Source organism: Pundamilia nyererei, unplaced genomic scaffold (genome assembly GCF_000239375.1).
Source record: "Pundamilia nyererei isolate P.nyererei 1_Seehausen unplaced genomic scaffold, PunNye1.0 scaffold00006, whole genome shotgun sequence".
Taxonomy (NCBI): Eukaryota; Metazoa; Chordata; class Actinopteri; order Cichliformes; family Cichlidae; genus Pundamilia; species Pundamilia nyererei.
The window spans coordinates 1553797-1570272 of record NW_005187407.1 but is presented as its reverse complement, the minus strand read 5'-3'; the positions used below and the strand labels follow the sequence as shown (position 1 = coordinate 1570272).

Sequence of the window (16476 nt, the reverse complement as noted above, 5' to 3'; positions counted from 1 at the left end):
GCATAATTGTAAAGAAACACAAAAAACAACAACTGATGGTATGATGATCCCAACGGATCACTACTGAATTTTAATAACCTCTTTGATCCAAGTTTTATAGCTCTAATTCATCTCAAAAGAAGATTTAAACAGAGAGCTGTGAATTCTTCTTAGGCTAACATATGTTGTCAGTCAGATTGTCACCTGGGGTTAGAGAAAACTACTTCAATTCATTACATGTCTGTTTGGTTGTGTGCACAGTGTCCAGAGAAGACTCCAGCCAGTCTCTAGCTTCCTGTCTGAACCTGCTGCCCTCACCTTTGGACCCATCTGGAGATCGCGTTTTGGGAAAAGAAAATATTCAGAGGTAATAAATACGTGTGTTTTTATTGTAGTGCTTTTCTGTGCTTTGTGTTATACATATGTTTATAGGGACTGTCTTAAAAATTCTTAAGTCCATTTAGTGTAAATTTATAAAGAGCAGAGTTGTTTGGCTTCTTAAAAAAAGGGAAAACAGCAGCTAGTTTTTAAAACACATGGGCCACTTTATTAGGTATACCCATACTTTTACTCGTTAACAGAAATATCTAATTAGTCAATCACATGGCAGCAACTCAATATACTTAAGCATGTAGGCATCCAGACCTGTTGGAAGTTCAAAAACAGCATCAGAATGGGGAAGAAAGGTGACTTTGAATGTGACATGGTTGTTGGGCTGGTCTGAGTATTTCAACAACTTAGATTTTACCATATCTGAGATTTACAGAAAATGGTCCAACAAAGACAAAATATCCAATGAATGGGAGTTTTCTGGGTGAAAATGACTTGCTGATGGCAGAGGAGAAAGGCCAGACTGCTTCAAGTTGATAGCAAGTCAACAGTAAGTTAAACAATCACGTGTGTCAACCAAAGTGTGCAGAAGAGCATCTCTGAGTGCACAGCTCTGAAGCACATGGGCTGCAGTGGCAGAAGATCAGTCAGCTAAGAACAGGAAGCTGAGGCTACATTGTACACACGCTCAACAAAATTGGACAATAGAAGATCCAACCAGTGTTGCCTGGTCTAAAGAGTCTTGAGTTCTGCTGCTAATTGGATGCTAGGTTCAAAATTTGGTGTAAACAACATGAAAACATGAATCCATCCTGCTCACTATCAACGATTTAGGCTGATGGTGATGATGTAATGATGTTGGGGCCCCGTTGTACCAGTTGAGCACCATTTAAACTCCAACGCCTTCCTTGCTGACCATGTCCCTTTATGACCACAGTGTAGCTATCTTCTGATGGGTACTTTAAGTAACATAACAGGCCATGTCACAAATATTACATCATTTCAAACTCTTGTTCCTTTAACAATGGATTCATCAGACTCAAACGGCCTCCACAGTCAACTCATTCCAAATAATGGACCAAAATATCTGAGGAGTGTTTCTATTACCTTGTTGAATCTGTGCCATGAAGAATTAAGGCAGTTCTGAAGGCAAAAGGGTGTCCAACAAAGGGATGGCAAGGTGTAACCAATGAAGTGGCCAGTGAGTGTATTATTACCCTGAACAATGCACGCTGAAGTAAGGTGAGGACACTTTTGAAAAAAATAATAATACCACAGTGTTACTGTTTTGCAACGACCTGTAAGTGCAGTACACAAAAGTAAAAATATGCCCAAATCATCAGTGAGTGAGTCAAGTTATTGGAGGTGAACTTGCACACAGTTTTTTAAAGGTATTTGGAAGGTAGGGTGTTCCCAGCACCTTAGAGAACTTGTCAAAATTCTCTTTCTCACTTTCTGTTAACATGTCTGTTAATGAAATCCCAGTCTCACTTGGATGTTTTTTAAACCATGACTATATCGGACTGGGATAATAGAACCAGAATCACATAAAAAATGTCGCCATGCACAGTGTGTGTGTGTGTGTGTGTGTGGGCATGTTTTTTCATTTTACCTTATAAAATCCATATTAGAAGAGAGCGAGAAAGGTAGGCGGTTATTGTCTATTTTGGGACTTGCTGATGTTGAATGTTCTGTGTAAATGCATGCAAACATGTTTTATATCTTTTCCTCTCTTAGAGATGAGACAGCAAGAAGGAATATAAATAAATTCATTCTGATTGAATAAACATGCAAGCTGTCCTCCTCTCCTCTGTCCCTTTGTAGCCAGTGACTGAAACAAAACACTTAAGAGTTTCTGTTTACACATGTGCTCCACTGCCAAGGACAGTTCAAAATCAGATTAGATTTGCCCACTTGTTGCTTCTTTTTGCCCAGAACCAGGACAAGTCTTACTGGACGCACACAAACCTGCATGCAAAGCCATTTGTCTGCATAAAGATACACAAGCACAAACACACACAGTGCAGCTTTTCAGATGGGGCTTATTTGGGTTTTATGGAGCCAACTGAGTAATAAAGGGGTTGTAGCACCATTGGCTAGATAAAGATGATTATTGCTTTACCTTTCAGTATTGCTTTCTCCACTCACTAGTTGAATTTATCTCTGCTGGAACCCACAGAGTAATTGTGTCTGTCTAAATGTGTTTTTCCTTGAATAAACTAGCTCTGATCTTCTGTTTGTGGAGACAGTGCAGATCAACTTGTGTGAGTGGTTTTAAAGTAGAGGTTGACAGATTTATACTATACCATTGAGTCACTGGACTTAACCGGGGCCTCTTTTTGTGAGAAGGTTTTTTTTTTCTATCACGCTTCTAACGCTTCTCTTTGAAAGTTTCAATGAATAGAGAGACATTCTGTGTCTAGACAGTGTCAGTGAATCATGCAAGTCAGGAGTCAACCTTTTCAAATCATCCAAGGTTTTTGTCAGACTCATTGGTTGTTTCATTTATAGTGAAGTCTCACTTATCATTGAAAAGCAGTGGAGGAGCTTTCATATCAGACGCACACATACAGAGACACGCTCGAAAATATTTACATTATTGCCTTCTGTGTACAAGGTCATGGCAAAAATAACATTCTGCTGAAACCTTCTTTGGCTTGATTGAGCGTGTCTGAACTGAGCCAGCGATGTTTAGCTTGGAAATGTCATAACTTGAGGAACTGGTTCGATCCCTCTTGATCAAAACAGTGACATGACTTGGTGTTTTGACAGGATCCCTTTAGCAGAGAAAGCAGATGAATGAACCAAAGCATGAATACGCTGGTGCTTTTAGCTAAAAATGTAAGGTCTCAGTCACACAAGCCTAGAGATCAATCCGTGAACCCTGGGTAACAGTTGTAAGGGAAAATGTGTTTCACCAGACTGGTTGCCAATTTAGTTGGCACAATGCATGGAAGATGCCAACTTATCAGCAGACATTCACCATTTAATCTCCACGCCGTAGTGAAACTTTAAAATGGTAAATGGCCTGTATTTGTATAGCGCTTAACACGTTCAGTCATCCACCCATTCACACACGTGATGGTAAGCTACATTGTAGCCACAGCCACCCTGGGTCACACTGACAGAGGCGAGGCTGCCGGACACTAGCGCCACCGGGCCCTCTGACCACCACTAGGCAGTGTCTCTAGGTGAAGTGTCTTGCCCAAGTACGCAACAACAGAGACTGTCCGAGCCGGGGCTCGAACCGGCAACCTTCCGATTACAAGATGAACTGCCAACTCTTGGGCCACGATCGCACATCGCCATTTCTAAAGGTTCAGCTTTGAAGGTGAATATTCTGTTTTCTGTTTGTGTTGCACTCTTTACAGCAATGACTGTAGAAAACATGGACGACGCGTCAGCACCTCCACCCATTGTGCAAAAATGAAGCCAAAATATCCAGCTTGTGGAGGCTGCCATCTTGCATTGTTGGAGCCAGAGTCTGCGCAGTAATGACTTGAGGTGGAGGTGTAAAGCTAGTTAGCGATACTACACACCTGTTACTTTAATAGTCTGTATTATTGAAGGATTCAGCACTGCTTAGGTTTTGTTTCAATTTTTAGACAGTGATGAGATCAGCGGCACACTCCACAGAGGCTACAGTCCTGTAGAAAGTTATATATTTAAAAATATATGATCCTCTCTGGTTACTCTGGTATGAATAACTCTGTATCACTTTATGGTAAATGACACACTATCTGCAAAAAACTCAAAGAATTCCAGATGACAAGTTTGCAGTTAAACATCCAAGTGGCGACCTTTGACCTTCATCAGGTTTTATTTAATTGTGTCAGAGAAAATCAAATGTGCTCTTCATGCAGCTGAGTACATAAAGTATTTAAAACGGAAGCTGTACAGGTCTGAGATCAGCAGCTTTGTAAAACACCAAACTGGGGTCCTGTTAATGCTGATATATACTGGCACTGCTGGTGATGAATCCTTTTGACTTTTTGTCTTTAACTTTATCAATAAACAGCTGCAGCCTTCACTGACAGCACATGTGGTACTTTAACCTTTGTACTGTTTTCATCAGTTAATTTTGCAGTTGACATGTGAACATGTTGGATGATCTGTCTGCTGTCACTGGGTGGTGCTGAGGTCTGAATCTGAGGGCAGCTCCTGTAATCACAAAGAGAACAGAACCATCACAAACTGAAATATAAAGTTTCTCTCAAGTCTGAAATAAAGCTGATCCTTCTCTGTCCCACACACTCAGGATCTGAAGCTCTTCTCTTACATTTTTTTCAGTTCTACAGTTTAATCCACAGTTACTGATTAATGAGGAGTTACTGAAGTACAAGCTTTTTAAAAAAATGGTGTTACCGTCTTTAAAGATGTGGCAAGAGACAGAAAACATGCTGTTGTTTGCACATATTTAATAATCAGCTCTGCACAGGAGCTGAAGTAGTGTACAACCTGTTGCTTTTACAGTATAACACTTGTAATAAAAGTACAGTAACGATAATTAGTGACTGAGCAGCCCGGAGCGTTTCTCTTGATTTCTTTAGTCAGGGTAAATTCATTCACCTGCACGGGTTAGCTAACGAACGAAAACAAGTTTCCCCGACAGCTAAGTGCTCATCTTAGCTAGCTAGGTCTCAGGACCTAGCTAAGGACGGTAGTTACGGATTAGCTTACAAACACGTTTAACTTACCGAAAAAGTGCAGCGGGGCCTCGGGTCCTTCTGTCGGTAGTCCAGTTTACTGAAGAACACCTCAGGCTGTCAGGCTAAAACAGTCGATCGTGTTTTCGTAACGTAAACGCTGGCCCTCCTCTCAGAGCCTACGCTCTATCTGCTATTCCCGAACAGAGATACGCAAGTTTCTCCGTGACTGCAGCTGCCAGTCAAAGCTGCTGTGATGACATTACATCGCAATTTAACATCTCCGTGGACATAAATCAGCGTGGTGAGAACTATTGATAACAAAGAATCTTTGGAAAAAAATTGTTAATTTATTCTAGTCTGATCCCCGTCCCATCCGCTAACATGGAGGAGGCGGGGTTTATGACCTATACTGCAGCCAGACAACAGGGGGCGATAGAGACGTTTTGGCTTCATTTTCGAAAAGCTGTCGCGTCGTCCATGGCTTCTATAGTCATTGCTTTACAGTGAGGTGATATGGTCTGGAATTACAGAAAAGCATCACAAAAGCTAACAGTAAACAGCTAATAGCAAACATGTATCTGAATCATGTGATTAAAGCACACATTACTTACAGATTTGGTTCCCTTGCAACACTGATGAACGCTCTGCTTCTTTTAAGTCTATCTTAGTGCTCTTAAAACGTTTAGATTTCTGTCGTTTCCAAACATTTTTGTGTTTCCAGAAACAATTTCTGTTTATTTAGTCAACTTCTGTTGCTTTGTGTGTTTTTGGAGCATTTGTCTATTTGCTGGCATTTCCTTAAGTTGCAGTCCGTTTGACCTTTCGGGGCCATTGTAGTTTGCAGACAAATTGATGCCTTTCGTGCAAACTATAGGTGACTGGGGCAAGGTGCTAGTTGCTAAAGAAAGCGCAAGAAGCACCATTTACCTCTTTATGACCAATTTCTTACCAGCAGCTTCCAGTAACATCCAGCAATCACTCATAGCTGGATGGAGAATATATATTTTTATTTTTGCAACCAGTGATTTTCGGATTGTTGCCGTCTGGTCTCTCCGCTGTGTGACTGGGGCCTAACATCACCATGTTAACACAGCGATGTGTAGCAGCTGTTACAATAATGGTTCATATACCATGTTCTCATCTTGATTTACTTTTTTATGTTTAAATTAACTCTAAATGCAAGTCTGTTAGAAGTGGTTAGTTGTGGGAAAATAAACATTTTATCTGGTGATAGGGAATATGTTGGTACACCTCAAAGTGTTTATTCATCCTGGGTGGAGGCGTGGGTGCAGCGGGGCGTGAATATGTGTGCCAAATGTCAAGACGATCCATCCAGGACTTGCTGAGATACATATTTTATTTTGGACCAAGGTGGTAGACTAATTGACCATCAGACTGACATTTCCATCCTAGGAGTCATGCTGCTATCGTGGCTAAAAGTGTATGCAGTAATTTTACATTCAAGTCATGTTGCGTCTGAGTAATGGCTTATATGCCAGCCTTTATAACAACTCGACAGTCCGCGCTGAAGTCTTGAACCTTGTACTCCAGAATGACTTAAGCCTCCAAAACTGTAGACACATTACACAATTTAACAGTGAGTGTGCTCCTGACAGCCAGACAGTGATATGATATAGTGGGATTAGAGAGAAGTGTGTGTTGAGGTAACTTCTCCACAGCAAAGGAGCAGTTCTTTTAGCTGAAGTGCAGAGAAGCAGAACAGCTTCAGTAAACACTAAAAAAGACTAGAGGAAACTGCAGGCTTGTGGACTCGACTTGTTTTGGATTCAGAGTAAATTTAGATTCTGTTTCATTTCAGAAAGCATCATTTTAAAATGCAGGAAATCAGGTGCTAGTGTCACAGTTTTAGCATACTGTTTTGGCTTCGGAAACACCGGAGCTGGTTAGATAATGAAACCAGGTGTATGATTCTTAGCCTGACCAGGATGTAGGCTGCTGGCAGGTGTTAATTTCCTACAGTTTGAGTTCACCATCCTCGCTGATTTCTTCCAACAAAATATTTTCACCCAAATGTTTAAGTCTGCGAGTGAAGAACCTGAGATTGGAACTAGGGGAAGAGAGCAAAATCTGTTTGCCCAGGGCTTCCTCTCTCTCTCTCACACACCGTCTTTCTTTCTCTTGGAGTTGCTTTTGCTCTTTGTCTCAGGTTCCACATTCCCTCGAGGGGACATTGATTTGCTGGAGGCAAAGCAAGCTCCTTTCTGTTCACACACAACACACGCACGCACACACATGCACGCACGCATTTGTGTTTCCATCACTTCAGAGGACATTACACCAACTTACATTGAAGACTTATTGGAATGCTAACCACAGCTGTAACTTACCTAACCCTCCATGACTCTAAACCTAACTTAATCTAAAATCAAGGCTTTGTAATAAAACTGAATTTCCATTTTTACTTTGTTTTTTTGTCCCCTGTAGCCACAGCCGGTCCCCAGAATATGACTGTGTAAACAGATTTATGTCCCCACAGTATGAGTAACACAGGATCATGCACACACACACCTGTCAGTCAGTCAGGCTGTCCAGAGAGAGTATCAGCTGCAGGATACTGCTGGCTGTCTGACAGGCTGCACAGAACATCTGCTGCATGCACGCACACACAAACACACACTCGCACACACAGGCGTGCAGGCACAGCTCCAACCTCTTTGATGTATGGCAGTTGAATGATTTTGATGGCAGGGTTTTAATTGTCTATGTTTATGACTTTGTACACATTAATATCGCAGTAACAAAGCCATGTCAGCGAACAGCCAGGTGCTCAAAATCTATTTCCATTCTTTGCAGCTGCATAGGTGTTTAGAGACAGAGAGAGGTGGGGTGGGGGGGGGCTGACACATCAGTCAGTGTCACAGTATACCTTGCGTAGCAGCTTTCAGCAACGTAGAATACAGTATTTATTGTTGTTTTTAGTTATTGATGAGAATGAGGGAGAGTACAATACAGAGTTTAGAGATGCAACTTTAGATAGATTTCCAGCTCTGAAATCGGTTAAATTCATTATAGATTCATCCAGTTTTCTGAACAAATTTGCCACACCAAACAACAACAACTCCAAACAAAAAGATAGCTCTACTGTCACAGAAAATCAAGAAAAGCAGAATAATCCTCCCCATTTCCACAGCTTAAACCTGCACATGGCTTACATTCTGGCTTAACAAAAATATTTGACTAATCGATTAATACCCAGGTGCCTCGGCTCTAGACATTTCCGCCCGAGTGACTTTGTCCTTGCCTCGCAGTGCACCAGAAGACCTCCCTTGGAGTATAATAGGTTTGGGTCAGTGTGATATTATGTCTTTGAACTTCTATCATGTTTACATTTGCCTTGAAATCTAAAATAAAATAAGACAGATCTCTTCAGTGCATTCTTTTTTTTGCCAGTAGCAGTGCTGCCATCAAAGCATGACAATACCAAATGTCCCTCAGAGACTTTTGGTTCCATTTGTGATGTATCTTTATTGTCTGTTTTCTTTTAAGACGTGAACTGCTCCCGTCTCTTATACAAAAAGATGCAGAGGAAATTAAATTTTGACAGTTGGGATAAAGCTTGCCTGTTTCTATGGTAACTGCAGCCTGCCTGTTGAGTGTTCCCCTGCCATTCTTCTCTTCATTTTCCCCTTTCTCTGTTTTCATTGCTGTTGATTGCTATGCGGAAGACGGGCAATCTGAGCAGAGGACACGCAAACACAGAGGTGTCCTTATCTGTCAGTATGCAGCGGACGATCACAAAAGTCTCAATTCCCATATCTCCGCTTCTCAATTGAAGATTAAACGTGTAGGTATTACACTCACATGCTCTTGCGGCGGCATAATGAGGCGCATCAGAAAAATGTCAACATTCGCGCGCAGGTCCCAATTCACCCTGTTGACCATTATTCGTATATAGAGGTTAAAAATCTTTTTTGCTCTGGTTGAATGTGTTGAGAAAGGAGTTAGCTGGGTCTGCTCGTGAACTGAATGCTGTGTAAATGGCAGCAGTGAGATGGCGGTAGAAAAGACAGCCTACTCATAGCTGTCTTCATTGAGGCAGCTGGGTATTAAGATACTGCTGAGCAGAAAGACCAAGTGTTGAGAAAGTGTCTTGTAATTCAGAGAAAAACCAATTCGCTCACATTTGGTTGGAATGCTACATAGCGATATACTCTCCTGTATATATCCTGTAGTCTCAAACGGAGGCCTGTAATCTGTAATTTTATAGAATTTTCTCGCATATGCACAAAAACAGGAAGGAACACATTTATTTAATGTTAATACGACTCACAAAGTATATCGACCATGTTGTAATCGAATCCCTCCAGACTTAATATAGTCTGCAAAAGTAGCACACGCATCTCCTTCTACCGTAAGTCACATACTCACAAACATTTAAGCGCATGCACATTCATAAAATAGACAAGCATAAAGAATCCAGTTTAAGGAGTGGAGCTGAGGACAGACGAAATTCCCTGCAACATGATTTTCAGACACAGAGAAACACAGCATACAGTGGGAGTTGAAGGGAACACAAAGTAGACACCCCCCCCCCCCCCTCTTTTTTTTCAGTTCCTGGTGCATAACGATGCAGAATTTGTTAATCCAACAAGCAGCGACAAGACTCGGTCTTTTATCTTGTTTTTATCTGTTGTTTTTCAGTGGAGAAGCTTTGGCTACATGCCTTGACAGCTTTTAATTTTTAAAACTCTAAACCTGTTAAAAGCGTTATAGTGTGCATGTGTTGGCATGTGCATTTCTTTTGTCAATTGTTGTTTAGCTTGTAATTCACATCACCCTATAGGGTTTATTAAATGTTCAGCATGAGGAGACTAATTAGTATTGGCTTTCATTTTTATCCCACTTGCTTCGAGCGGGAACTTGTTGTCCTGATTTGTAACGCAAAGAAAAACAGTAGATTGGCAATAAATAAGACATCCCTGTGCTTCCAATAACCTTTTTCTTAATCAACTAGTGTGTTCCAGAAATAAAAGGGAGTGCTGAAGTGGTGTTCACTGTAAATCGTACGGCAACAGATTGTAAGACACATGGCATTAGTGCCGCCGTTTCCAGCATTTCAAGACTTTTTTTTTATCATAAATATAGCAATGCACTTTTGTCTTTGGCTCTCTTTATCTTGTCTCAATTTGTTGCAGACCACAGTATAGTATATGCAAATCTTAAATCTATTTTAATACAACAGGATGAGATTAGAGACTGTTTCCAAGAAGATATTTCCCGCCCCGTTTTGTTGCTTTTTCAAACACATTCCTTCTGCTGTTGTCAGTGATAAAAAATGTTTTGTGAATGCTGAATATTTCCCATGAGAATATGTTACTGTTGTATTTGTTCTTCTTGATGTTTGGTCTTTGTAGCTGTCTGGTGCACCTCGCTTTAAGAAGGATACCCCCCCCCCTCAAAAAAAAAAAGAAACAAAAAAAAACCTAGAGTTTGAAATAGAAAACCTCTTTACACGAGTCTTGATGCTTGATGCAATCATCCAGGTAAGGAAAGGACTCTTTACACTGGGTATTAGTGAATGTTTTAGTCAAAGGTTGCTATCCAAGGACTGGAGAGAGGTTATGAAACTAAGTCAACCCATGTTGCTTTGGTAAGAATCAAGAGAGTAAATTGCGCTTGTTAAATGATCATCAGCATTTAGGTGTGCTAACAAAATGCTGCAATCTTCCCAGGAGTGGACATCACAGCTAATCACAGCAAAAAAGCAACTGCAAAGAAGCCATGAGTCAGACTCTACAGGCTTAAGTTAGCATGTTAAATGTTAAAGTTGATGAAAGTCCAATTAGAGAAAAACTGAGCAAGTCGAGTCTAGTCAAGGAACATGGCAGCACAGCTTATGTTGGCAAATTTGCATCTTAACAAACCAACAGACTTCTGGAGCATTTGATTTAGAAAGAGGAGTCCAATGTGTGTGGCCTTAAAGGACCGCACCATGTTTGGAGAAAACACAGCATATCAGCTCAGACTACCTCATCCATACATGGGGCGACCGTGGTTCAGGGGGTTGGGAAGCGTATCTGTAACCGGAAGGTCGCCGGTTCGATCCCCGGGCTCTCTGTCCTGGTCGTTGTGTCCTTGGGCAAGACACTTTACCCTACCGCCTACTGGCCAGAGGGGCCGATGGCGTGATATGGCAGCCTCGCTTCTGTCAGTCTGCCCCAGGGCAACTGTGGCTACAACCGTAGCTTGCCTCCACCAGTGTGTGAATGACTAGTGGCATTGTAAAGCGCTCCAATCCATTATACACGGTGGTGGAGGAGTTAGGATTTGGGCTTGGGCAATCTCAGGATCTGGGCACCTTGCAATCTCTGAGATGGCCATTAACTCCTCTCTATATTAGAGTGTTGTATAGTCAAGTGCAAGGCCATTTGTCTGATAGCTAAGGCTTGACCTATATTGGGTCTTTCAGTGGAACATTGGGGCAAGTATGCTAGTAAATCTACAATAGAATTGCTGAAAAATAAAGAAAAGAACCTCAACCTGATTAAATGCTTGGGCAGGATCTTGAGAGAGGTGTGCAAAAAGAAACGCCTGCAAACCTCAAAGAGCAGAAGCAACACTGTGAAGAAGAGAGGGCCAACATTTCTCCACAATGATGTGAAAGACTGATAAAATAAACGAAAGTACTTCAAGGTATTGCTGCTGAAGGTGGCTTTACAAGCTATTGAATCATGGGGATTACTGATATTTTCACAGGACTGCAGAGAGTCCTACAAAAACCTTTTTCCCATTACTGCCAAGTGCTTGTTTTTTGGCAAGCTGAGATTATCTGAACTCAGCTTGCCATATATTATATTTAGGCTGGGCTCAAAAAAGTGGTAGCTTGGCTTGGTGCAGAAAGGTGAAAAAAAGAGGTTCAGTGGGAGTGCTGTAACTATGTCAAACAACAGCTGGATGCAGTGACTGTTCACTCTCTCTAAAGGTTAATGTTTTATCCAAATATTGAACTATTTGGAGACTCATTTGTCTTCCAGCGTCTGGCTTCGAACTTTTAACCCTCATAAAAAAACGTAATAAAATTAAAAAACACAAAACTGTAAATATCTTTAACTTAGGTGCGTGATAATTTTGTCACACAGTGTTGCAGATATACAGTCAAATCAGACAGAAACACAGTGTTGGTCACTATGAAAGCACCAGAGTCTGAAAAAGATATAAAGCCCAAGTGCCATTGTTCATATTCAGCGACCAAAATGAAAATCTTAACACACTTGACCACATTAGGAAAACTGAAGATGCTATACATAAGCACTTGGGCAGATTGTGTATCCAAAATACAATTTCAGTGTGGAACTCTTGATAAAACAGTAGATATTACGTGTTAATTGGTGATGTCTTCACCGTTTTCCCAGCATGGGTAAATCATGTTTCAAACAAACAGATCTAATACTTGCAGACTCTGTTGTCAACTTGCGTAAATCTCCACAAAATTACACGAAGAGTGCAAAATCAAAGCAAAATTGTCGCTTTCTGTGTGCATAATATCTTATTAGGCACCTCATAGTCTTATTTCAGTACTGCCATGACAACAGCTTTTAAAGAAATGAGGATGATGGCCATATGTGCTTTTTAATGTTCTTGATCGGAGAGGATTATCTGTGGTACCTTTTTATATATGTTTTCTTATTTAACCTGTTAGCAGTCGGACGTACCGCCCACGGTACATTGGATGGTTTAGGGGACTAATTGTAAATTTGTAGGACTGCTAAGGGGTTAATAAGGATCAGAGCTTTTGCAGGTGATTACAGACGAAGAAATATGTTTATGTCGGCAGTCTCGATAAGATTAGGCCTAAAATGAGGGATCGATGAGGGGAATGCTGAGAAACATTTATTTAGAAATGATGTCAACAAGAATATGGGAAGTGTGGGCAGTCGACGTGAATCTGATCTAAGTGCAGAGATTGTTGCAATAAACATGCAGGCACAATAATTGTCATTTAAATGTTTCCTTTGCATGAGTCAGTATGGAAACTTGTTCTTAGGTGCTATTATTTTGTCATTGCGATGACAACAGTGCCACCGCAAAAATCACAACAAATCAAAACTGTGACTCATCTTAAACAATATATGGCTTTCTGAAAGGAAAGTGGGCAGTTTGACAATGACAAGAGGAAATTTAGATGAAAAGGAGAGAGGCAACATTTACATTTCTTGTGATGCTGTTACTCTCTGTCATAAAATATCACTTGTGTTTGTCTCAAACAACATGTGTTATACTGGGAATTTACAACACAAGCTTGCTCCTCCGTGTCTTATTGTCTTATTGATATGAGCTTTGAGTCACACATTGGCAGCTAAGATCACATTAATTTGCACTTATTACATTTCTGGTCAAAATCTTAGCTGAAATTCGATGCTTTTGTTTTTTTTTTTATGACTGCGGGATCAGCAGAAGATAATCAGGCTCTGCAGTGGCAACACGGTTATAAGGTCATTGAAATTCCGGTCCTTTATTATCAGGGATTTAGAATAAATAATGCAAAAATTATCATGTCCTTAAGTAATGAACAGACTGGATAAGCATTAATGTGTCCTCTAAATAAAAACTCCCTTTGGGTGCAGAATTTGCATTTTAAACATGGATTTGTTGGCTGGAGTTTAAAAAAATAAATAAGATAAAATAAAAATCGGGCTTAGTCAACCAGTGGTTGCCTTTGTGATCAGCTGTCACCTGTGGCACTCGGGCATTTTTATGCGATTCTTGCTAAAAATTGCAAACTGACAGAGTTACTTTAAAACGTGAATCATAGAAGAAATCCCTTCATGCTTGCATAACAACATAAGTTCAAGAGAGAGAGAGAAATGTCTCAGATTCCCCTTGGGCAATAAGTTTTGGTAGTGGACTCGCAGCAGGGTTTCTGTGCTAAAAATTGAAACTGTTCCACTTTAATGGAATATTGCTTGGAGGCTTTTATACAGGGTAAGATTTGGCAACTTGGCATGACAATATTCACGGAAAATGAAAAATGTAATGCGACACATGGGACCGATATTAAATAGATCTCTACGAGCAACAATAAGTTGTGATAGTAATTAGTGCAAGTATGTTCTGATAACTCCCCAAAGGTTCCCCCACCACCACCACCCACAAAGCGCTAATGTGGTGGTTCCCATCCTTTTATGGATTAACCTCACAGATGCCAAGGAAGCGGTGAGTGGGCAGTGGCAGACAGCAATAGATCGAGGTTAGAGAAGTCAGGGGGAGTGAAACAAGCAAGAGTCAAGCAAAAGCACGGATTTCTTGCAAACGAAGCACACATTCAGAGTGCAGAGTGCAAAGGGAAGCAGAAAGGACAGTTGGGTTAATCAGAAAGTTACCCCTGCCATATTACATTAGTTTTATATTCTCCCCCTTTCTGTGTCTGAAGAGTTGAATTCACCATTAGATTCACTGCCTGGAGCCTGGCTTGCGCTCACTCTTTAGTCACAGATGCACTTTATGTCGGAGATGAGTTTAATGGTAGCATTAAACATCCGTAGCCTCAGGTGCTGAATGCAGATGAGTACACAGTGTCTGTCAGGTGGAAAGCAGTGACAAATGATGGTGATCACTCTCTTTTAGCTGTGGTATACAGTTGTACTTCACATGTGCAGACAAGCAAGCACACATGATGCACAGATGGCTGCAGTACACACACACACACACACACGCAGCCGTAGACACTCATATATATTGGATTGTTCCCATAAACATGTTCTTTGTCGTCAGTAAAAATTTAATGATGGAAAAGTTGGCAGTGGGGACTGACTGGCTTTCTCGCCGTATCTCAGCGCTGAAGTGTCCTTTACTATTATTATTCCTGAGACAATGCCGTCTCTATATATTGCTGATTGACAAGGGTACAGCCCACCGCTTCTCACGGCTGCTCAAGATGATGTACTTGAATCCCACGTGATTTATTTGACCGGGAGTCATTATTCGTCACTTGACACACAAACCGAACACCGTGTAAACACAGACATCTAAATCTTCATATACATGCTTCTCAGGTCTCTCCTCGCCTGTGTGCGTGTATTGTTTGCTGCATGTGTGGATGTGGATAACGTGTGTGTGTGTGTGCAGGTATGTACAAGATGCTGGTAGTCAACAACCCAGTCATAAAACCCCGTGTGAGTGGTAAAATAATGAAAGTCATAAAAACGCAGATAATTGGCTTTTTTCGGGTCGGTGAAATGGATCACTTCTAACGCTGCTGTTGAGAAATGGCTTCTTAGAGCAGAGGGGAATGTCAGAAGGATGGAGAGGAGTAAGTGAGAGGGAGGAGAAAAAAACAAAGGAGAAAGAGAGGAGGTGAGCGAGGGGGGAGGATATGGATTATAAAGGAATGAAAGTGAGGAGAGAAAGGAGGAGAAATGACTTAACAGAAGGCACAAAGAAAACAAGAGCATAATGCAAAGGAGGGGGGGGGCAGTTTTCATACTCTACCAGTGTTTTCCTTTTCTGTTTAATTACTCTGAAAAGACAGTAGAGGGAAAATCTCTTTGGAAACATTTAATTGTGCTTTAATCCATATATTTGTTTGTAATCATCTTCCCATTTACATGCCCTATTTGACGATGCAGTGCCATTGTCTACCACTAGCTGGTGTAATACTACATCTTTATCAATTCAAATTAGAACTTGGTCCACTTGGGTAATCTTCTAATTGACTGCTATCACACGGTCCCATTCTCTGCACTCACATACATATAAGCTGTTCAGAGGGGCAGTGTGTGTTTGCGCGTGTGTGCCTGTGTGTGTGTGTGTGTGTGAGAGAGAGAGAGAGTTATAAAAAAGGGAAATAGAGTGAGAGTGTCGGGCTATCAGCTCATGACAGTGAAAAGACAGATGACCCTGAGTAGAGGAACGGCCTCCCTGCCTGTGTAACATCTATCATCACTGAACAGACTTGTCTTCAACTGTGCCCTGCGCTTGCTCGTGAGCGTGTCTGTGTGTGTGTGCGCGTGCAGTAATTACCTGCAGGTGAGACTCATGCTTAGCTGGAAATGACTTTGTCTGGCCTGTAACTGCAGTTTAACTGCAGCAAAAGTATGCATTCTGACATGCTTATTCATCTGCGTTACCACATACAGTGCCGTACAAAAGTCTTGAGCTTCCACTTATTTCGTCATATTTTGCTAGGAAAATGGGAAATAGGTGCAAAGACTTAATGGAAGCTGTGCAAAAACACATAGGCATACAGTTTGTAAGGCAAAAACGACTTCTACTTTTCAAGTGGTGTTCAGGAATCGTTCTCCAGGCTTCTTGGATACAACTTTTGTTTTTTCAATAGGAAGAGGGCCATGTGACACATCAAACTTATTGGTAATGTCACAAGAAAAACAATGGTGTGCTTGGTTTCAATGTAACTTTATTCTTTCATGAGTTATTTACAAGTTTCTGACCACTTATAAAATGTGTTCAATGTGCTGGCCATTGTGTTGGATTGTCAATGCAACCCTCTTCTCCCACTCTTCACACTGATAGCAACACCGCAGGAGAAATGCCAGCACAG

General features: G+C 41.1%; 1 protein-coding gene across 3 annotated transcripts in view; it reads left to right on the top strand.

The window, feature by feature from the left end:
• ccser1 (coiled-coil serine-rich protein 1) overlaps positions 1-16476 on the top strand; it is a 122573-nt gene that overhangs the window by 22533 nt on the left and 83564 nt on the right. For all 3 annotated transcript variants that reach the window (XM_005722015.1, XM_013915077.1, XM_005722016.1), the window contains one exon: positions 241-346. In XM_005722015.1, the coding sequence (XP_005722072.1) occupies positions 241-346 (106 nt within the window). The remainder of the gene's footprint in view (positions 1-240; positions 347-16476) is intronic.